Source organism: Tenrec ecaudatus, chromosome 1 (assembly GCF_050624435.1).
Source record: "Tenrec ecaudatus isolate mTenEca1 chromosome 1, mTenEca1.hap1, whole genome shotgun sequence".
Lineage (NCBI taxonomy): Eukaryota > Metazoa > Chordata > Mammalia > Afrosoricida > Tenrecidae > Tenrec > Tenrec ecaudatus.
In genome coordinates, this window is record NC_134530.1 from 67,019,919 (window position 1) to 67,044,501 (window position 24,583).

At 40.5% G+C, this 24,583-nt stretch overlaps 1 protein-coding gene and 1 pseudogene across 7 annotated transcripts in view; both read left to right on the forward strand.

The window, feature by feature from the left end:
* The window catches only part of CCDC30 (coiled-coil domain containing 30), a 112,899-nt gene that overhangs the window by 45,931 nt on the left and 42,385 nt on the right, over positions 1-24,583 (forward strand). For 6 of the 7 annotated variants that reach the window (XM_075554726.1, XM_075554708.1, XM_075554717.1 and 3 more), the window contains exons 9-10: positions 16,346-16,506; positions 20,505-20,748. The exons of the other annotated variant lie outside the window; for it this stretch is intronic. In XM_075554726.1, coding sequence (XP_075410841.1) covers positions 16,346-16,506; positions 20,505-20,748 — 405 coding nt within the window. The remainder of the gene's footprint in view (positions 1-16,345; positions 16,507-20,504; positions 20,749-24,583) is intronic. 7 annotated transcript variants of the gene reach the window in all.
* Positions 24-1,016, forward strand: LOC142434828 (archaemetzincin-2 pseudogene; annotated as a pseudogene).

The following is a 24,583-nucleotide window of genomic DNA, read 5'->3' on the forward strand; positions in this document are numbered from 1 at the left end:
AAAAAAACATAAATAAGGGGGCGGGGCGCGCACGCGCCGCGGCGGCCGGCGGGCAGGGTGAAGTCATTCCCAGACATGCCACCCTTTGCAAGACACACGTGCCAGTGGGAGTCTGTTTCCCAAAGCTGCCTGGTGGAACAGCTGTTGGGCCCATTCAAAGGGAAGGATGAAAGTTTTGCATAGGAGCGCGGCGTGAATGGAAGAGACCTGCCACGATGCGAACCATCCGGCACTCTGAACAGACCCTGAGAACAGCCCTCATTTCCAAGACCCCCGAGCTGGTGGCGCAGTACGAGAGCTTCGATGCCGGGGAGCTGCGCCTCATGAATGAAACCTTTCAGCCCAACAGTGTGCTCTTTGAACCCATTACCTTGCACTCGGAGTCAGACTGGATGACCTCCCACCCCGAGGTCCCCCAAGACTTTGAACAGTTCTTCAATGATCCCAAAAGAAAGATACCGTCGCCAGAGAAGTGCAGCATCTACATACAGTCTATCGGGTCTCTTGGGAACACCAGACTCATCAGTGATGAATATATTAAGTGGCTTAAGGGCTACTGTGAAGCATTTTTCTATGGCTTGACAGTGAAACTCCTGGAACCCATCCCTGTTTCAGCAACGAGATGTTCCTTTAGAGTCACTGAGAACACCCAAAACCTACAAATCCATGCTGGGGACATCCTGAAGTTCTTAAAAAGGAAAAAACCCAGAAATGCTTTCTGTGTTGTGGGGGTCACAATGATCGATCTTTACCCAAGAGACTCCTGGAATTTTGTCTTCGGACAAGCCTCCTTGACAGACGGCCTTGTTGAGGTGGATTGAAGAGGAACCTGCCGACGTCCCTGGAAGAACACCAAAGCCTGCCCGTGAGGAGGCTGCGAATTGGCCAGAACGGATGGCAGTCTTCAAGGAATGGAAAGAGTGGATAGTCAAATGCCTTGCTGTTCTCCAGAAATAAGGACCTTCAGATAGGAGTAATTAAAATAAAATACTTGCATATTATGCTTTAAAAAAAAAAACATAAATAAAAGGACAAGTCATTTAACATTAGTAAACCAGCACAGTAAGTGGAAAATACGTTCAACACAAACAATAAGGTATCAACAATGATACCTTAAGAGTACTATTCCCTGAGCTCAATCAGCAACCAAGCTAAAATGTAAAGAGTTAAAATCCTTCAAAACTGGATTCCTCATCATCATCCATATCCTAATGCAGAGCTTCAGCTGGTGTGAGGTCATCATAGACGCTGTCCTCACTGAGATCGCCGTCTTCACCATCACTGCTGTCATTTTCATACAGAGCGCAGTCTTCACTGCCATCCATAGCATTACTAATGCTACATTTCTGGAAGGCACGTCGCACCATGGCTTCTGGAATGTCTTCCCATGCATCTCGAACCCACTTTGCTATTAATGTATGTCTGGCTTCATGAGATTTCCTCCTTTTGTTAGTCTGGTTTGACCAGATGACATCCATTCATGCCACATCCTTCACACACGGTCTTTAAAAGGCTTATTCAAAGATACGCGTCCTAGGATGGCTCTGATTGGTTAGATGTGAGTAAACAAACATTCAGACTCCTGCAGTGTCAGCGGGGCTTTGAATGAACAGCGGAGAAATGGCAATCACCGCGAGATAACGGGTACACTTCCCATTACGGGGGGGAGGGGGCGAGGGGGGCAAGCGAGATGTTACACCTTGCTGGGGTACCATTGACCAGTGTATAAGCCAAGCCCCAGTTTTTCAGCACATTTTTTGTGCTGAAAAACTCAGCTTATACACGAGTATGTACGGTAGTTTAGATCCTTTTTTCTGACTCACAACAACTTGTATGAAGAATGGTATAGTAGAAGTGCCTGATTAAAAAATACTAATTCTAAGAACATACAGTTAAGAATACATTTGGGTCTAGATTTTTCAAACTTCTAATGGTGACATAGTAGTTACATGTGAGCTGCTAAATCCAATATCAGCAGTTTGAAACCACCAGTTGCTCCTCGGGAGAAAGATGAGGCTTTATAGTCCCATAAATAATTGCCATCTCCCCCCCACCAATTATCATGATTCCAATTCTACCTTGCGGACCTGGTTAGACCAGAGGATGCACAGCGGTGCAGTAGGGATCTAGAAACACAGGGAATCTAGGACGGATGAACCTCTCAGGACCTGCAGTGAGAGTGGTGACACCGGGAGGGAAGGGGGTGTAGAAAGGGGGAACCAATCTCGGGGATCTACATGTAACCTCCTCTCTGGGGGATGGGCAATGGGAAAGTGGGTGAGGGGAGACGCTTGGCAGTGTAAGATAGGAGAGTAATAATTTATAAGTTATTAAGGGTTTGTGAGGGAGGGGAGAGTGGGGAGGGAGGGGGAGGGAAAAAAGGAAAATGAGCTGATTCCAGGAACCCAAGTAGAAGGTGAATTTTGAGAATGATGAGGGCAACGAATGTATAAGGGTGCTTTACTCAATTGATGTATGTATGGATTATGATAAGAGTTGTATGAGCCCCAATAAAATGATTTATTAAAAAAAAGAATTGCCATCTCCGGAACTTAAAAGGGACAGTTGTACCCTGTGCTAAAGGGTCTCTGTGAGTTGGAATTGACTCAAATGGTGGTGAGTTATTTGAATTATTACTGATTTTCCCATCCTGGGCCAAATGGACCAATGACATCAAATGGAACTGCTTCAAATAAAATAGTTATTGTCTTCATTTTAAGTTGTGTTTTGAGTACAAAATTACATCATCATCTTGTGACTTATTATTATTCCAAGTCTTTTCATGTAAATAATCATAGCACAGTCATGATAGAGCTAGGGCACTGTCCATTTTACAAAATCAAATAAATTTAGAGCATTTTTTTAAATGCTGATCTCTTGAATACAGTCATTCTTTGGAATCTGCAGTGTTTTGGTTCCATGGCCCCTTCCTCACCCTCCCACTCCTAAAATCCACAGATGCTCAAATTCCTTATATAAAATTGTGGAGAATATGCACACTACCTATACACGGCCTGCCATATCCTTAGCCATTTCTAGATTACTTTTAGCCCTAATAATATGCTCCCTTTAAGCCTTAGAGGGATTTCTTTGACTGCTTAATTGCCTACCCACGCTAATATTTTTGGTCATCAGTTGGTTGAATCCATAGGTAAAAATATTAAAGATGCAAAGGTTGACTGAAGACTATATATTTACACAGTGTGTTAGGCTGGATTGTCTAGAGCAATAAAGCCAGTGACTCAGTCTCTCTCTTTCATATATTTATATATATATCCTTATTCAAGAAGTAATCTAGTAATCTTATATCAAGAGGGTAACCCAACCCAGTCCAACTTACGTTCATGGGTCTGATGCTAGTTGTAGCCCTCCCTCTTCAGACTCACCTAGCCATAGGCCAATGATGCAGAAAGGTGAAGCAGGATGCAGAGTAGGTGCAGAATAGAGTGGATCCAAGGTCAGTGGAAATAGCTGGGTGCCAACAGCTCTCCGGGTCTGGCAGCCCGCATGGGGTTGCCTCTGGAGGCAGGCACAGAGTCCAAGCAAGCAGGAAGGTGAAGGGGCAGAGGAGAGGAGGGGTTCCCAGTGTCCCTCTCTCCTATAAAAAGACCACACCACCTAAGAGGCATCATCAGGCTGTGACCTGATTGCCAGGGTGGATTCTACCCCTACACAAGTGCAAGTGACATACAATCTAACAGCCCCGCAGTGTAAAAGTCAAAAGAATGATAAAGATATACACAGAGAAGTCTTGTTTCACAGCCCTGCCCCACCGTCTCTTGCCTCCTCTCTCATCCCTTGTTAGTAACCACTTTTATTACGTTTCTTACTTGTCTTTTCAATATTTCTTTATTCACAGACAAGAAATTTGAATATTTATTCAACCTTCTACCTCTCTGTAGCATCTTGTTATAAAAATGATAATGCACCTGGAGATGCTTCCATATCATACAGAGATCTTTCTCATTCTTACTGAGCGAAGCCTCGCATTCTGTTGTGAGGATGGATATGCTATAACTCTCTAAACCAGCTCCCTGCGGATGGACACTTGCTTCTCCCCAGTCTTTTGAATACATATTTACGTGTTTCTATAGAACCCCAAACTCAGACTCACTGCCATCGAGACCCTAGGACAGGGTAGAACAGCCCCTTTGAGTCTGCAAGGCTGTCAATCTTTTCAGGGGCAGATAGTCTCATCTCTCTCCTGTGGAGAAGTCAGTGGGTTTGAACCGCTGGTCCTGTAGTTCGCAGCTTCACAGATAGCACACTATCTCACGAGAGATTCTCTGTTAAAGGATAGAGTTACAAAAGAGGGATTATGTGGGCAGAAGGTAAGCACAAGTGTCTTTTGGTAGATAGTGCCAGAAGATCCCTAAGTGGGATGTCCCATTTTCCTATCCCATCATAATGTCAATTTTCTAAAAATATCACCAATAGAATATACTGTCAAACTTTTGTATTTTTACTATACACTAGGTGAAATTATTACCTCAGTATACTTTAATTTTTATTTCTCTTATTATAATGGAATTGAATTTTCATGTTTGTTTTTTATATTTTGTAAGTAATTTTAATGAGATTGTTTAATCCAACTGAGATATAATTCGATCCCTCAGTGTACCACTAAGAGCAGCAGTCCATGAATTTTGACAAATGCATACATCTGTGTAGCCACAATCATCACAATTAAGAAACAAAACATCTCATTACCCCCAAAACTTTCCTCTCCCTTTATTATTGACACCTTCATCGCTTTCTATTACAAAACCTCCTCTAGAATTTCACATCAATAGACCCCTCCAGTATGTATTCTTAACTTAGTGTCACACTTTTGTGATTCATTCATGCCGTTGCCTGTTCACGTTTTGTTTTGCGTCTTTAATTGCTGAGTAATATTCCCCTAGAGGGACCTACCATAAATTATTTCTCCACTTACTGGTTGATGAGCATTCAGGTAGATTTTAGGTTTTGACTATTTATAAATAAAGCAGCTGTTGATATTCACATACAAGTCTTTGTGGATTTTTTCCCCAACCTGGGGGAAATGCACAGGTATAGAACTGGTGGATCATGGCATAAATGTAAATTTAGTTTTATAAGAAACATCCTGGTTACTTTTTCAAAACCCTATTTTACATTCCTACTAGTAAGGGCATCTAAGTTGCAATTGTTACACATTCTTAGCAACATTACTATTGCTAATCTTTTTCATTTTAGCTATTTTAATAGTCATATTTCAGTTCTTTAACAGCAGTGGACGAGCCTTCCAATTTCTCTATATTCTTATGGATAACTGATGTTTTCTGTACTTTTGATAGCTTGTCATCCTAATGAAGGGGAACTGGTATCTCTCTGTGCTTTTGCTTTGCATCTGCATAACAGCTAACGGGGGTCCCTGGTGGATGAGTGGTTGAAGTGTGTGTCTACTACTGGAAGGTCAGCAGTTCCAATCCACCAGCCATTCTACGGAAGAAAATGTGGCAGTTTGCAGTGGCAAAGATTTACAGTCTTGGAAACCCAGCGTGGCAGTTCTAGTCTGTGGCATATGGTCACTATAGGGTCACTGAGTTGGAATCGATTCTATAGCAGTTGGTATGGTTTGGTTTGGAGTGCCCAGGGCATTGCAGCCCAAAGTGTTGCTAACCCACTCTGCCACCAGGGCTTTGAGGGCGTGGGTCACCTCAAGTTCAAAAACTCCCTTATTTAGATTCCTGAAGAATTAAACTCTATTCTCTTCTCTGAGTATTTTCTGCTTCCTACAAAAAAAGGGGAGTAAAAGCATATAAATGAAGATGTATTGAGTGTCTACAATGTGTTGTAATAATTACTAGAGATTTGACATCCTTCATTTAAGGTTAATAGAAATCCTATCAATGCTCGTGAAAGCAGCAGTAGCAGTCTGGAGATCAAAAGACTTGTTGCATTAGGTAAATCTTCTGCACAAGACTTTTATAGAGTATTGAAAAGCAAGGATGTTTTTCTACTTTGCCTGACCAAAGCCATGGTATTTGCCATTGCTTCCTATGGATATGAAAGTCGGACACTGAATAAGGATGACCATAGACCAGTGTTGACTCCATGGCAGTGAGTATTTTTAGTGGAGGTAAGTAGCAGATGTACCAGTAGTAGAAGCTCTGGTGGCATAATAGGTTTTACATTGGGCTGCTAATCATCAGGTCAGCAGTTTGAAACCACCAGCCACTCTACAGGAGAAAGATGAGGCTTTTTACTTTGTAAAGGTTTCCAGTCTTGGAAAGCCACGGGGTCAGTTCTACCCTGTCTTACAGGGCGATTGTGAGTCAGAATTGACTTGAAGGAAGTGTGTGAATGAGAGGGTAGGTAAGTAATAGTATTCCCATTTCATATTTGAGAACCAAAAGAAATGTAACCAAAGTCCACAGACAGAGTCAAGATTTGGTCCAAGTTTGCCTGGCCCGAAAGTTTATCTTCTACGCCATACTGGCCCTGTGGGGAATTGTAGGGCACCTGCAGCAAGCCTGTCAGTGAGCACACAAACTTCCTCCTCCTCCAGGTGATGATGATGCAGTGTTTCCTCCCCGCTGACTCTGCCTGGGAGAGCGCGAGGAGCCCTGATAGCATAGCAGTTACACGTAGGGCTGCTGACAGCAAAGCCAGCAGCTCCAAAACACTTGCTGCTCCAAAAGATCTACAGTCTCCGAAGCTCACAGGGGGCAGTTCTACCCTGTCCTATAGGGTCACTCTGAGTTGGCATCAGCTCGGTGGCAGTGAGTTTTTGAGTGAGAGGGCCCAGCACAACAAGAGCACACAGGACAAAGGACATACAGCTGATCCCACATACTTGGGAGGCACAGTTTAGTCAAAGCATTAAATGGTCTCCACGCCCCAGATAGAACACTGGCAGTGGAGAGTTCTGAGCTGTTACACTGTTGGCCAGAGCCGTTGGCAGCCGCCTCTGCTGAGTTCTTCCTCTACCGGGCCCATGAGCCTTCCTTTTTGTTTACTGCTGGCAGACAGGTGAGGTGGGCTCCTTCCACTGCCAGAGATCTCCATATCTCACTGTTCATTTCTCACTTTACTTTACTGACCCTTTCCTTCCTGTTTCTGCTCTGAACTTTTGTCACTGGGCTCGTGAAGTTCACAAATGGCCTGGGTGCATAACTGTATTTGAAATGCCACAGACAAACTATAGAGAATTCCAAATATATTCATTTCTGAAGTGTTAGCTCTTAAAAAGTGCTATATTCAAATCTATGACATCCTGATATTGAGAAAACAACATGAAGAGAGCATTCCATTTTGAGGGCTTAAGTGCTTCACTTCCTACTAAAACATTTCCAGTGGTGCGAGGGTCCAGCTAGTCGAGGACTCTTAACCTGCTGTTGAGTGCATCCGCATGCATCCACACATGTAGATGTGCAAAGATCCTTGGTGAGTGTGGGCGTGGCAGGTGCAAGGGGAGAATCTGCTTGAGGGTGGGTGGGAATACATCCTTCCCCTGTTGTTGTGCAGTACTGCTAGGAGGTTAACCTGATTCTTAACTAGACTTCTTGTCCAAACCTATGGCAGGAATGCTTGTAAAAGTTGCGCTTTGTTTTTGCATCTAGTAGCATTCCCCGGCTCTTCCCAATTCATCAGCTTGGAATTGCTGTAGATGTGTTGATACCGAATATGAGGAAGGCAAATAAGCAGTTTGACCAATTAAAGTCAGCTGGGATGCTGTAGTGTTTTCCTAACGTGTGTTCCTTTTGGTTCCACTGTGAAATAACAGCAGGGGATCAAACACATTAAGAAAGCAGATCTCCAAAGGATCCGAGGCCAGATCAGAGGTGAGAGTTATTGGTAGTGGAAACATTTCACCAGGATAGCCTCAGGAAAGGAGATTTTTACAATGTAGCTTATCCTCTCAGTATTTTTAAACATGTGTATGTATTCTCACTGGTGTTTTATTTGGATTAAGATTTCCATCCATAACCTGGATCATCAGTAACATAGGAAGACAGATGAGTGACCAGTATGAAAAGTCAAGAGGCAGTAAAAGTACAGTATTTGAAAGAGGTAAGAAATAAAGGAGATGATTTTCAGTTACATCTCCTACTAGAGATGAAGCAGACCCCATAAGGACACTTAAGAATTACTTAAAATAAGCACTCTGGTTAGTGGTTATAAAATGTACCCCCAGGAATCTGGAATCAGGCCAATAAAAAATGTATTGATGTTTAAATAGTGTGTGGATTTAAAGATATTGTCTCATTACAGAGCAAAGATGAAAATTGAGAATAATCCTATAATATAGAAATAATACCATGTACTTCCATTTACAGAACACTCTGTGAGTTAGTTGCCCAGATTGGAAACTGAAGCAAAGAGAGTGACGGGCTGGGTCCCATATTTGGTGAATAATAGCGCAGGACTAGTAGTGCTCTTCTCCAGTATACCAATCTACATTGTCCAAATTAGAGGGGACAGAAGTGTCAGCTGGATTCCACTTCCTTCCTTTTTCACCAGATATGTAGCTAGTGCCCTTGACAGGTATGTTCTTACAGGAATAAGGGCCTATAGCTTGATAACAGTAGGAAGGGAATTGGCTTGATTCTCACTCTGTTTACCTGACTGCATTTTTACCTCAGTTTCGTTTCCTAATAGGTTTTGGTACTCAAGAGTAAGGCTATATAATGTAAATATTAAAGGCTTTTAAATTAGATGTGGGTTTGAATCCCAGTGTTGATGGTAAGACCTCAGACAAATTGCTTATCATATCTGGGACGCCTCACCTAGCTCCTCTGTGAAAAATATGTAGTAACAGCTACAGTCTTACAGAGGTCTTGGGAAGGCAAAATGAAATACGGAAAAAAATGCTTTACAAGGTCACAGTTTACTTCCATTGTGATGGCTATAATGTAGGTAGGGCACGTGCATTACAGATATAAGCTAGTGTAGCATGACCTAGTTTCACCCGGGTCTCCTGTCCCCTAGGGAACTTTATAATTGAGTTAGAAAATGGATGTTATCAGAATATATAGAAAATGCTTTTTGTATATGGAATTAATTACCTAAACTACTTTTCATAGATATTGAAAATGAGCCAAGAAAAAATTGAAATACTTGAAAATGAGTTGTCAGAAGAGAAAGAGAGGAGAAAGCAGCTGTCGCCTGACCTTAATAATGTGCCGAAGGCTGTGCAATTTGAAAGTGAGGTATTTTGTCACTCAGACATTCCTAATTAACATCACCAATTATCTTACCTTGAAAATAAATTGGAGCTGTAGGACCTTGTGCTTAGAAATAATAGTAATGGAGTGGCCGAAAGAACTCTGCCAGAGAATAGATTTGAATATTGCAAGCAAAAGAAAACTTGTCAGGACCATCTCAGGATCTGTTTAGGAGCCATGGTGGTGTGGTGGTTGCAAGTTGGGCTGCTAACAACAAGATCAGCTGTTTGAAACCACCAGCTGCTCTAAGAGAGAAAGACAAGGCTTTCTATTCCCATAAAGAGTTACAGTTTTGGAAACCCAAGGAGGGCAGTTCAACCCTGCCCTATAGGATCGCTATGAGTTAGAATTGACTTAATGGCGGTGAGTTTGAGTTTTGATTTCCAGATCTGTTTAGAAAGACTTTATCTTTTGTGGGCAAACAGTTTTATTTGATTCTAATAAATATCTTCATTTCTTAATCAGGAATTGCAAAGATCAAAGTCAGAACTTATATGCCTTTATAATGAAATTCAAAATCTTAGAGGAACAACAGAAGACAGAGGCTATTTTTTAATAGCTTATGACCTACTTCAGAGAGAGAACTCTGAATTAGAAACAAAGGTGAGATTAAATAAATATAAGTTCACCATTTGATGCATCTTTTATGAGAAGCAAATAAGAGGAAATAAATTTTTAGTAAGAGTTTCCTATAAATTAATTTTTTTGTTGTTAGATAACAAGGCTGCCATATAGCATGGGTTATAAGTCAATCTCTATTTTAGGTAAAACATTCAGATTTCTACCAGTACTTTGACTTAGGATTAATCTATGAATTATTTACTTTAAACTGAATTCCAGCCAACTTAATTATTGGAGTACATATTAAAAAATTTACTTAAACGTCTTTGACTTAAAAACTTAAAACTAATGCCTCTTTTTAATTTACACTGAATTGTATACACTGAATTTATACTGAATCATAATATGTATATTACTGTTACATTGCTAGATGACATTGAGTCAATTCTGACTCATAGCAACAAAACAAAACACTGTCTGATCCTGCACCATCCTCGTAATTGTTATGTTTGAGCCCATCGGTGTAGTCCTTGAGTCAATCCATCTTATCCAGGGTCTTTCTCTTTTTGCTGACCCTCTATTTTTCCAATTATGGCGTCCTTTTCCAGAGACTGGTCTCTCCTGACAAGATTTGCTATCTATGCTTCTAAGGAACATTCTGGTTGTATTTCTTCAAAGACAGATATCTTTGTTATTCTGGTACTCCATGGTAATTTATGTATTTTTCAATAACACCATAATGCAGATGAATCAATGCTTCACTGGTGTTCCTTAGGCATTGTCCAGCCTTCACATGTCTTTGAGGCCATTGAAAATGTCCTGGCTTGGGTCAGGTAGACCCTTGTCCTCAAAGCGGGCATCTTTGCTCCTTAATGTTTATTTGGCTCTGTGTTGCTAGAAGATATGTCACAGGTAATTCAAACACCAGCAGGGTCACCCAAAGTGAGCAATTTTCATCAGAGCTTCCAGACTAAGAACGGACTATGAAGAAGAAATTGGCAGTCCACTTCTGAGGACTTGGCCACTGAAAACTTAGTGGATAGTATGGAGACATTGTTATATCCTCAAAGGCTAACGAAAAAAAAAATCAGAATGTTGCCAGAGATTGTGCCAGAAATGAGCTCCTCAGGTTGGAAGGCACGCAAAATATGTGCTGCCTTTTCCAAGTAGAGGTGACCATAATTCTGTGACTGGATAAAACCTGTGGGAGTGAAGCCTTTAGAACCTTCGCTTACTGATAGAGCATGACTCAAAATGAGAAGAAATGGCTTAAAAAATCTAGTAATCAGAAGTTGGAATGTACAAAGAATGAATCTAGGAAAACGGGAAATTGTAAAAAATGAAATGGAACACATAAAGATTGATATCCTGGATGTTAGTGAGCTGAAAGGGGCTGGTAGTGGCCATTTTGAATCAAAAGCACATGGTTTACTATGCTGGGATGACACCATCAGGAAAATGGTATTGCATTCATCGACAACAAAGACATTTCAAGATCTAAAAGTGTGGTGTTGTCTGTGACAGGATTATATCTATCTGCATTCAAGGAAATCCAATAAATACAATTACTCTTCAAATATATGCTCAAACCACCAAAGCTACTGATAAAAAAATTAGGGCTCTTCCAACATCTTCACTCTGAAATTGATTCAACATGGAACCAAGATGTATTGATAATTATTGGCAATTGGAATGCCAAAGGTTGGAAACAAAGAGGAAAGACCAGTAGTTGGAAATGTGGCCTAGATGGGTAAATGACACTGTAGGTCACATGACAGAATTTTGTAAGATTAATTACTTGTTCATAGCAAATACGTTTTTTTCAACAAAACAAAAGAGAATTATGCACACAGACTTCTTCAGTTGGAATACAGAGAAATCAAATTGACTATATCTTTGAGAAGAGATGATGGAGATGTTCAATATCAGCAGCTAAAATTAGGCCAGTGGCTGATAATGATGAACAATTGCTCATATGTAAGTAAGCTAAAAAGAATAATTAAAGTATGTCAACAAGAGCCAAAATACAACCTTGAGTCTATTCCACCTGAACGTTGAGAACATCTCAAGAAGAGAGTTGATGCACTGAACACGAATGACAGGAGACCTGATGATCTGTGGAAGGTTATCAAGAACATCATTCATGAGGAAAGCAAAAAGTCATTAAAGAGGAAAGAAAGAAAAGATTAAAGTCGATGTCAGAAGAGACTCTGAAGCTTTCAGCTAATCATAGAGTAGCTAAAGAAATGATGACATCAATGAGCTGAATAGAAAATTCCAAAGGGCACCTCGAGGACAGGGTCAAATAATGAAATGTGCAAAGACCTAGAAGTAGAAAAGCAAAAAGGAAGAACACATGCAGCATATCTTAAACTGAAAGAACTCAAGAAAAAATTCAAGCCTCAAGTAGCAATATTGAAAGATTCTTTCAGCAAAATATTGACTGACCGATGAAGTAACATCAGAAGAAATTGGAAAGAATACACAGTCACCATACCAAAAAGAACTAGTCGACATTTCCCCATTTCAGGAGGCAGCATATGAGCAAGAACCAATGGTGCTGAAGGAAGAAGTTCAAACTGCAGTGAAAGCACAAGCCAAAAACAAGGCTCCAGGAAGTGATGGAATACCGATAGAAATGTTTCAACAAGCTGATGAAGCACTGGAAGCACTCAGTCATCTATTCCATGAAATTTGGAAAACAGTTACTTGTCCAACTGACTAGAAGAGATATTTTTACCCATTCCAGAGAAAGGTAAGCCAACAAAATGCTCAGATTATAGAGAAATATAATTCATATAACACACAAGTAAAATTTTACTGAAGATCATCCATCAATGGTTGCAGTAGAACATTGACAGGGACCTGCCAGAGAATCAGGCAGGATTCAGAAGAGAATGTGATATCCTTGCTGATGTCAGCTGGAGCTTGGCTGAAAACATAGAATATCAGAAAGATGTGTATTTGTGCTTTATTGACTGACTATGTAGATCATAACAAACTACGTATAGCCTGAAGAAGAAAAGGAATTCCAGAACACGTCACTGTGCTAATGTGGAACTTGCTCATGGATCAAGAGGCAGTTGTGCCAAAGAACCAGGGCATGCTTCATGGTTTAAAATCAGGAAAAGTTTTCATCAGGTTGTATCCTCTCACCATACTTCCTCATGTGGACTGAGCAAATGGTTATAGAAGCTGGATTATATGAAGAAAAGTGCAGCAGGATCAAAAGAAATCTTATTAACAACCTGCAATATGCAGATGACACAACCTTGCTTGCTGAACTTAAGTACTTGATGAAGATCAAGGATTGCAACCTTCATTATGGATTATGACCCAATGTAAAAAAAGACCAAAGTCCTCACAACTGGACTAATAGATAACAAAATGGAGAAAAGATTGAAGTAGTCAAGGATTTTGTCTTGCTTGGTTCCACAATTCTCATGGAAGCAGTCAAGAGATCAAAGGATAAATTGCATTGGGTAAATCTGCTGTACTAGATCTCTTTAAAGTGTTGAAAAGCAAGAAGTTTGCCTTAAGGATTAAGGTGCACCTGACCCAAACTATGGTATTTTCAGTCTCCTCGTGGTGCTGTTATGTTAGTTCCATTGAAAGCAACCCCCTATGCACAACAGAACAAAACACTGCACAGTCCTGTGCCATGCTCACCATTGCTCACTATGCCTGAGCCCGTTGATGTAGTCACAGTGTCAGTCCATCTCATTGAGGGTCTTCCTCTTTTTGCTGCCCCTCCACTTACCAAGCATGGTGTCCTTCTCCAGGGATTTTAAGACCAAGTCTTGCCATCCTTACCTCTAAGAAGTACTCTGACCTTACTTCTTCCAATACCGTTTGGTTTGTCCGTTTAGCAACCCAGGGTTCTTTCAATATTATTCTCCAGCACCACAATTCAGATGTATCAATTGTTCCTCAGTCTTCCTTATTCACTGTCCAACTTTCACATGCAGATGAGGCAATGGAGAATACCGTGTCTTGAGTTAGGCATACGCTGATCCTCAAAGTAACAGGCTTGCTTTCCAATACTCTAAAACTGTCTTGTGCAGCAGATTTACCTAATGCAACATGTCTTTTGACATCTGCTGTTTCCATGAGCATTGATTATGGATCCAAGCAAAATATTATCCTTGACAACTTTAACCTTTTCTCTATTTCTCATGAGGTTACTTACCTTTTGGTCCAGTTGTGATGATTTTACATTGAGTTGTAATCCATAGTGAAGCCTGCAGTCCTTGATCTTCATCTGCAAGTGCTTCAAGTTCTGCTCACTTTCAGCAAGCAAGGTTATGTCGTTGGCATGTTGCAGGTTGTTAGTAAGCCATTCCCCAGTCCTGATTCCAGGTGATTTTGAACTGCTGACCTTATGTTTAGCAGCCCAATATGTAACCACTATGCCACCAAGGTTCCTGAACACTGAGCCCCAAAGATATTAAATTACTTCCAAAGTTACATGTTGATTCCCAGCTCCAGATCTGGCTCTTCTAACCTAAGGACTCAGTCGGAAAGTGGAAGCTAAATACAAGAGACTTCGAAGGTTTATGGGAACATTTCGTTATCTTTTCATTATATTTTCCCACAAACTTCTTCAAGTTCCCTCTTAAACATAATTGAGCTTCAAAATCAGCTACGTCACTAAGATAAAATATCAATAGGGTGAAGTATGAGGAACAGAATTAGTCTTGTTCTATATCTGCTCCATGAAATGTCCTGTGGATTTAGCTTTCTTCATAATAAGAGGTAAACTTCTTAAATATATACTTTGTCATGTGACAATTCAGACTAACTAGAAAATGCTTAGTAGTAAAATCACCTTCCTTTTCAGAGACGTCAGCAGTTCTCAATTTGCTATAATATCAAGCCTGTGTAATGTCAAGTGCTGTAGTGCTTAAATTTTCATAATTGCTATAAAAATAAGTGATTAGATAGCATTTGGGATTTTTTTTCTACTTAAGAAAGTAATGCAGACTCATTAATTTTTTTTCTCATTCTGAGCCCTTCATAATCTGATTCTCTCCTCACTGGTCTCGCCTTATTTCCTCAATTTCTCATCTTGTAACTTCCTTTAAAGTCAGACCAGCCTGCCACTTCTCCATAAATCATCTGTGCTCCGTTCTTCACTCGTGCCTTTGGTTACATTGCTCCCTGTGGGGAACCCTCGTGCTGTGGTGGTTATGCCAACTGCAAGGTCAGCAGTTCCAAGCAGCCAGCTGCTCCGTAGGAGAAAGACAGGACTTTCTGTTCCCTTAAAGAGTTGTAGCCTTGATTGACTGTGGTGGTGATTGTACAACTCTTCTTAATATGATTGGACTATTTAACTGTGTGATTTGTGAATTATGTTTAGAGAGAGATGCCATCTCTGACTGTCCTCTAGGGTCGCTATGAGTCTGTGTAAACTCAATGGCAGCGAGGTTGGTTTCTTTGGTTTGGTGCTTAAAGTGCTCTATGTTCTTCACTCATCCATGTCTTTCCATCCCCATGGCCCAATTAAAGGTCAGCCATTTTTCTTTGGTCACTCCAGTTTCTTCCTCAACTAGTATGAGATTATAATGGTCATATCACACACTGAATTTCTCTTAGATAATTTAAACCACATGAAGGGATCACATAAAGTTATATTTTTATTTAGAATTAAGTCCATTTTGTTTCAACAATCAAACATAATTAGTATAGAAATTTACCTTTTTTTTTTAATTTGGAGAGACTTAGAAATATGAGTCAGAGATGAAGTCTTCCACCCCTAAAATCATTTCCACCCATGCTTTCCTTATTCCTCAGGGTGTTTTAATTTTATACAAAGATAAAAAGAGTAACTTTTCTTAAAAAGGAAGTCTTTAGAATCTGTCGAAAACAAAGAAATGTTTTGGGAGATCATACAACACAGCAGTGATTACCAAAGAATCCACTTAATCATAATTACCGGGACTACTAATTTAAAGAGCCTCTTCTCATTTCCTACCTCAGAGCATTGATTCTGACCCCACGGGGTGAGAATGGGAGGAGTTTGGGATTCTGCATTTTTAATAAATGTCCATGGTGATGTACTATATTCATTACAGTCTGAAAGCTGCCACCATAATCTGAAGCCCTTTGCAAGTTGAAGTAGGGTCCAGCAGGAAGAAATTCATCCTCTGTTCTATGTGGTTCATGTTCTAGCTAATGAGTTTTCCAGCAACGTATTGTCTTCATGACTCCTGAAGTACATTGAAACCGCGACTTGAGAACAAGCACGGTGACAGTAATGAAAAACTTGCTGGCGCACATCTGTTCACTTGTGAAAAGATAGATCAAAACCCTGAACCAGCGCTGAGAAAGCAACCCCCATCCAAAAACACTTCAAACAAACCAACACTTGTTCATGTCGATGATATCAATGGTTTCAGTTACAGAGCACTTACCAAATAGTAAATTAGATAGGAAGAAGACTTCAATGAGGATATCAATTTATATATTAGGGGGGTTTATGCAAATAATTATTTGAGCATTTAATAGCACCAATATATCTTCACAGCTATACAAAAAAGCCATACATACGAAAACAGATTATTTGTTTTGTTTTGTTTTACTTCCCTCCACAGGTCTTGAAGCTTTCACAGGAATTTGAACAATTCAATCAATTTACTCTAGGGGGAGCAACTAATGTAAATATAAGTGAAAAGATCTGTAAAGATCTGGTGCCTAAAGTATCAGTCTTGGAAGTAGAGACTCAAAGCTCAAAGGAAGAGAAAGAGGAACTCTGGTAAATTGAGAGAATTTAACATCACGTTAATTACCTGAGCAGTATTTTTATTTGACTTGGTCATTATAAGAATTTGACATTCATTGTCAAATGACATGTATGGAAAAATTAGTTATTAGCATCAACCAAAGAGTTTCTCTTTTAGTATAAAGGTATTTTAAAATCTTTATTCTGACTTTTAAGATAAATGTGTGCCTTCTATTGAGAATTTTAAGATTTCAAGGAAAATAATGAGACGTTGTTGTTGTCAGCTGGTATTGAGTCAACCCCCAACTCAAGACCACTCAGTGCACAGCAGGATCAAAACACTGGGATCTAGGAGATTTTAACGGGCTGATTGGGGGAAGGAGATCTCTAGGCTTTCTTCCCAAAGAGATAGATTTTAATAACCTACAATTCCTACTACTGACACATATTAACATCCAAATTTTTTTCTTTCTGGGCTTTCTTTGCACGTACACACACACTTTTTACATAATTAAAACCATGTTTTGAAGCAATTTGTTTTTTCAGCTTTTATTTAATATTACATCCTATAAAGTTTTAAGAATTTTCCTTTACTTTGTTCTTCTTTCTCTTTGGATATTCTTGTTCCCAGACTTTTTTTTTTTACAGTAATTATTGCTACTATTTTTTAAATAAAACGTTCTTTCACTGAAATTATTGAAGCTTTGAGAAAATGAATTACTGTGCTTTGGTACAAAAACGAATATTGTTTGGGAAAACACCGAGAACTATCTAACCAAAAGGAAACAACAGATGCTTGTTTGGGATTATATATTACACTAAAGGATATACTCATCAATGAGCTGGGGAAACACAGTCAAGTAAACTACATGTTTTAGGAGAGATGAACTTTTTTTTTTAACCAGTTTTGATTTTTCCTCTTAAAAGATGCTGTGTAAGTTTACAGTGAAAGTCACTAAGTCCAAGATTCAAAATCATAACACATAGTTGCATAAGTAAGAACATATTGCAAATGTGGTATGCTAATGTTCATAAAAGCAAGAAGTTTGGTCACAGCATTGAGATTGCTCTCATACCAGCATCTTCAAAACATTTGAGTAAAATGAAAATAAAAGATAATGGAAAATTTTCTGTGAACTTTTTGAAGCCCCCTACTATCTCTATATCGGATTAGTTGGAAACTAAGGACAGACCAGTTAATCTAGATATGAGCCTCAGATGGGAAGAGGTGACAGTGACCTAGAGTGAGTAAGTGGCACTGGAGATGAAAACTGCCAGTCTGAGAGTTGTTCTTCAGAGAAATAATTGACATTAATTACCTAAACTCAGGAAAAACTGCCCAGCTAACTTGGAACAACTGGCAGGGATACTTGTCACAAGGAGCAAGGCAGTGGGTTTGATTTACCCGGGGTCGGGAGGGAGGGGGTGGCTTGGTAGGGGCGGGTGCCTGGCCATCAGAGTGATGCCTCCCTTGAAAGAACTCTGTGATGCCATCTAGTTTCATGACTTGTTCCAAACGGCTTCCCATGGTTACGGTTGTGAGAAGTTTATGGGCTATTGTATGCTTTCCCCTTCTCCTGTTTTTCGTCGTTTTCTTGCTTATCTTCTGTGCCCACTTCGCAACCTCTCCTTATTTCAGGTCCTTTTGATTATTAAAGGATATGAATGCTTATGTTACAGAGCTTGGGCAATGGGAGGGACAAGAACAGATTTTTGCTTTAGAAAAATCCCTCTGTCTTCTGTGTAAAGATAGACTGTTGGCACAAGAATGAAGCTCAGTTAGGAGAATGTTAAAGTAAGCTAAGTGAGAAATGATAGTGTTTGTGGGAATGAAGAAAAGTACATGAAGTACAGAGAAGAATAAAATCAACAGGACTCAGGAGTTGATGGATTTGGGGAGATTGAGGAAGTGGATATGGTAGGCCAAGGCTTAGGTATGTGAAGAGGTTAAAGATGACTTTTAACTTTGATGGTGTCATTCATTAAGTTAAGGAACTTGCTTTTGAAGGAGAAAGAGATGAATTCAACTTTTGGGTCATTGATTTTAAAGTGTCATTGGAGTAGCCAAGTGCAGATGATGCAACAGACAGTTGGATTTATGGATTTGGAGCTCAGGAGAAAGGTCTGGGCTGGGGATAAATTTGAGAGTCATCAACAAGTAGAAGCTACAAAGACCTTGTGAATGGATTAAGTAGCCCCATATGTTGCTTGATAATAGTATCTGTTGGCAGAAACCTAAAGAAAACCTCTGTTTACATAACAAAAAGAATGCTCCACCCCCAAGGGTGAAATGGAAGAAAAACCTGGAAAGTGTATGTCACAGGAACCAGATTAAAGAATGCTCCAAGGAAAAAACAAAAAATGGGCAGTCGGGAAAAGTGCTGCCAAGAAGTGAAGTGAAATAGGACCCATCAAGAAAACCAAGGTTGTTGGGTGGGAGCAGCAAAGTCAATGGCTAAAGAGCCATATTAAATAATACACACCTCATCTTCTCACACTTGATGACTCATTTCTTTTTAAAAAGTTTACCTAAAAGAGTAAGATGACTGCTGTGCTACTGAATTCAAGTTGAAAATCTCACTTATAGTACATTAAAAAATTTTTAATTGACACATAATTCACACACCATATGAGGAGATGCCCCTCCCCCAAAAAGAATTGTTTTTCAAAGCTTTGTATTTAATTTTTTTTTTATAAAGCAACCATATCACTTTCAAAGTACTCTCCATTATACTTAATACATTTGTCAAATCTGTGATTCCATTCTTGGAAACATTTTTCAAATCATGTGTTTGGATGGCTGACAGCACTTCCCTCATTTTTTGCTTCACCTCTTCTATGTTGTCAAATCACTGTCCATTTATGTCCCTCTTCATTCACACAAACAAAAAGAAGTTGCACAGAGTAAGGTCAGGTGAGTAAGGTGCAATGGAGCAAGATAGGCATGCTGTTTTTTTGCCCAAAACGGGCACACTGAGATGGCTGCGTGAGCAGGTGCACTGTCATCTGCCACAATCAGGACTTTTTTTGTTGCATACTGTTATGTAATCTTTTCAGAACCTTTAAATAGAAAACTTGATTAACAGTCTGACCTGGTGGAACAAATTCCAAATACACTAACCCCCTCACATTAAAAAAAATAAAACAAGCATTTTCTTGACTTTGATTTTACTTGACAAGCTTTTGGGGGGGCAAGGTGACAATGGCATCTTCCACTGGCTTGGTTGATGTTTGCTTTGGGGGTTGTAAGAATTGTGCCATGACTCATCACCAGTAATGACCTTGGAAAAAATGTCTGGGTCAGTTCAGAGCTGTTCTTTCAAATCTTCAAAGCAGGCATGTTTCCACTTGACACTCTTTCCTGGTCAGTCAGAAGCCAAGGCACAAATTTCATAGTGACCCTTCTCATTCCCAAATCTTCCATTAAAGTTTGCTGAACCAAGCTCCAAGAGAGTCCAGATAATTTCCTGTCTCTTCAGTGGTCCATCGTCAGTCTTCGAGCACAAGTGCACAAATTTTGTCAACATCTTCGTCTGTTTGGGAAGTTGATGGACATCCAGAATGAGGCTTGTCATCAATACACATTGCACCTTTTTTGAAACAAGAAAGCCACTCGTACACTTGAGTTTTTCCCATAGCACTGTCTTTGTAAGCTGTGTTTCTGCAGCATTTTTCCCAAGCAGGAAACAAAATTTCAAAGCTGTTCTGTTAAATCGGTCACCACAAAAAAATTCACTGTGGCCAGAGAGAACTTCCCCAGGCGATGCCATTGGGTGCACGAAGTCAGAGAAAGGTGCTTGATGCTCGCCTATCGTGAAAAATGCGCACTATGAAGGCTCTGTCAAGTGGAGCTTTTCCCCATTTTGGGGGGGCGGGTACACCCTCATACAATTCAATTGTCTGACTATATTAAAAAGAGTTGTGCCATCAACAGCACTTTCTTGATCTATAGCTTTTTGTTTTCTCACCATAACCTGTTACTCTAGTGAGCATTTTGATACTTTCTTTTTTATTGTTACATTTGTACCAAGTCCCAAATTAGGAGAAACTAAGCAGGAGGAAATCCCAGAGGAGTCAGTGAAGGAGGTCACTGTTTCAAGTGAAGGGCAGACGGAAGAGCGCTCACAACAGGATCGAACTATGAACGATGGAGAACAGCAGTGCAGCATAAAGCCTGAGGAAGCTGTGGAACTTAGAGAAGAGCTGGGCTGTATGAATGAAAGCCTGCTCCACTCTCAGAGCTCTGGGGATAGTTCACATGGCAGTAGTGCCCAGGTAGGTGCTGTAAACAGGAGCTCCACCTGGGTAATTTCCTAGGATCAGGCATGAATGAGTATAAGCACAATTTGTATATTATCATTAATATATTTTTGGTGGATACAGTCAGCATGGTTTGAGGAGTTCTAAAATAGCAACAAAATATGAACTAAACTCAACAGTTTACATACTTTATTTAAAAGGATTCTTCTAGGCTCCACGTAGGCTCAGCAGGGAAAAATGTGATCACTGATTGCCAATGCCTGCCATCGGCAGGTGGAATAGGGAATGCAAGCAAACATGCCAAATTTCTATTCGTGGCCTGTAGTCTCAATGTACAAAGTGCCTTATCTTACAGGGGGAAAAACCACAGATGCTACTGTCCTTACAGGAGCGCTACTTCCAGGAGAAATGAGGTGGTGGGACAGATCTACCAGCCAGGCCTCAGCTCTTCTACCTCAGGGTCACAAGGTCTCTCTTATGTAACCCAAGCGCTTCCTACCACTCTTCCCAGAAGTTACTTTGAGCTTCAGAGAGAAGGAAGCACTTCAATTCATAAGTAAACACATTTCAAGGATGACATTCTATGTTTGAAAAGTGATTCAGGTACACATTTTTAAAATATAATAGTAAAAAAATATATTTGAGAAGGGATTCGGATACACAGATTAAAGTCACAGCAGAGAGGCAAAATCAAGGCCTGGACGGAGATTGAGACCCCCTTTAGGTTTGTTCAGACAACAGAGAGAAGAAGACCGTAATGATCCAAAAAGAGCGTACATAGACATCTTCCAGGTAGGCCTTTTACCACTGAATTCACATTTAATGCTATGGGCTTTTAAAAAATACTTTTATTGGGGGTTCTTGTATATCTTAGCACAATGCACACATCCAGCCAGTGTGTCAAGCACATTTGCATATATGCCGCCATCATCATTTGCAAAGCATTCTCTTTCCACTTGAGCCCGATATCAGTTCCCCATTTCTTATCCCTCCCTTACCCACCCATCTTCCCTGACGAACCCTTGATAAGTTACAGATTATTTTTTCCATATATTTTATTGGACATTGGTCCTACTCTTTTGGGTTATGCAGCAGCTGACACTGTGGTCAGAGAGTTTATAAAAATCTTTGCTTAAAATAACGCACTGCCCCAGGAGGATAAGAGGAAGGTGGGGGGGCGGAAGAAAGGGGGAACCAATCACAATGACCTACCTATAACCTCCTCCCAGGGGGGAAGGGCAACAGACAAGGAGTGGGGGGAGACACCGGACAGTGCAAGACATGAAAAAAACAATAATTTGTAATTATCAAGGGTTGGTGAGGGAAGGAGGGAGGGAGGGGAAAAAATGAGCTGATACCAAGGGCTCAAGTAGAAAGAAAATGGTTTGAAAATGATGATGGCAACATATTTACAAATGTGCTTGAGACGATCGATGTATGTATAGGTTATGATAAGAGTTGTACGAGCCCCCAATAAAATGATTTTTTAAAATAGCACACTGCCTTTGAATGGATGCTGACGCGTAGGGATCCTATAGGGTAAGGTGGAACTAACTGCTTCCGTGTGTTTCCGAGAGTGTAACTTTACAGGAGGAGAAAGCCCCTCGTCTGCTCATGGAGCAGCTGATGGTCTCAAACTGCTGAGTGTGTAGCAGCAGTCCGGCAGGGAACTGCTGTGCCGCCACGGTCCGTAGTCTGTGTTTAGGAACTTAGCACTGTGCTCTGAGGATGAGATTGAAAGCATGAAAAGTAACACACGCTGGCTAATTTATCGATTTTCATTAAATTACTCTTTCCTTTCAAAAACCATTTTGCAACAGCCAGGAAAGAGATGGGAAAGCAATTAAATAAAGAAAAAACCCAAGGAAGATGGAGTATAATAGTTATTTTTTTGAAGGGCAAAGAGTCCTATATTGCCATACAGCCTCCTAACTTTTGGCTGAATTCTGGCACATGTCTGTGCTTTCATGCATTAGTGAAGTAAGTTTAAATTGTTGTCACTAATATCTTAACCAATATTAATGGAATACCTGTGGTGTGCCCAGCCCTGTGTTCAGGCAAAAACAGCAACCAACAAGACAAAGGTAGGCTTCATGAAAAAAGCAAAACCAAAAAACATACTTGTATTTTGAACTTTACATTTTCCAAAATGGTGTGATGTACATGGAAGTGCAGTGATAATTTAAGAGCCTCTTTTTGTGTGCAAGGCTCTTTGACCCACTAGTGGCTAATGAATACTCCGCTTTTTACTGCTTGTCTGTGTTGTGTTCTGTTGTGTTTGGCTCTTTTCTCCCGCAGCCAAATTATAGTTTCTAGTACCTACTGCTATCCATGTGTACTGCATCTTCTTAATTGCCATATGGGCATATTTAAACAGCTATCGGCTCAGAGAAGAAACCAAGCTTTTAAGAAAGCTTATGCATGGTAAATACTTAGAAAAAGAACTGTGAAAGCTTCTTTGGTGAATGACTTTTGTATTGCTCTATGCATTTGTGGCTTCTGGGGACATTTGGGAGCTTAATGTCTGCTATTAAAATAGTATTCAAGCCGGGCGTGGTGGCGCACGCCTGTAGTCCCAGCTACTCGGGAGGCTGAGGCTGGAGGATCGCTTGAGTCCAGGAGTTCTGGGCTGCAGTGCACTATGCCGATCGGGTGTCCGCACTAAGTTCGGCATCAATATGGTGACCTCCCGGGAGCGGGGGGCCACCAGGTTGCCTAAGGAGGGGTGAACCGGCCCAGGTCGGAAACGGAGCAGGTCAAAACTCCCGTGCTGATCAGTAGTGGGATCGCGCCTGTGAATAGTCACTGTACTCCAGCCTGGGCAACATAGCGAGACCCCGTCTCTTTAAAAAAAATAAATAAAAATAAAACCGTATTCAAGGTGAAGTTTTCGGAGAGCTGAATTCTACATTTTACTTTCCCTGTATTCTGGAAACAAGTTGCAACCAGTATTATCTGTATTTTATAAGACTAAAACCTCACTTCCTACTTCTTCCTAATGCTGTTGAGTAGTTCCTGCGCTTTAGGCCCTCTATTGTAAATGTGCCCTTTCTATTTATCGGGGAGACCTGGTGGCATAGTGGTTACATGTTTGGGTTGCGATCTTTAAGGTCAGTTTTTCGAAACCACCAGCCACTCCTCAGGAGAAAGATGAGGCTTTCTATTCCCACAATGAGTTAAGGTCTGGGAAACTCACAGGGGTAGTTCCTACCCTGGTCCTATAGGGTCACTGTTAATCAACATAGATTTGATAGCAGTGAGTTTTATATATTAAATAGTCCAACGAGGCAGGAATATTTTGCTGCCACTTTATAGGGGAGGAAACTGAGGCTTTAGAAAGGTCAATTTGCCCGGAATGACACATTGATGGAACCCGAGTCTTTCTCCTGCAGAGTGTGACCTTTCTACTGCTACCTAACGTGCTTCTTTTCCCTGAGAAGTGCAAGAAAGCAGACACATGCCTCACATCCAGCTGATTTCCTGGTAGAGTGGACGGTTAACTCCCCAAAGTCCTGCCAGGGTGACCCGGGTGAGCGTGGTGAATTTATTCACTATCTGGCCCTCAGATTTGCAGGCTCCAAGCTTGCTGTATTAGTCCACCCAGAATACATCTGTGTCTCAAGGACAAGCTCATGTTAACCAAACTGAGTAAAATCAGAATGTCAACTAGTTATTCTTCTGTAATAAGTAATTACAAATGTTACATTAAAATGTTTGTATGAATAGTTCTCTCTCTCTCTCTCTCTCTCTCTCTCTCTCTCTCTCTCTCTCTCTCTCTCTCTCTCTCTCTCTCCTCTAGAGAACTAAGAAGGACAAATTGGAATCAGAAGGATGTGTAGTGAGTAGGACA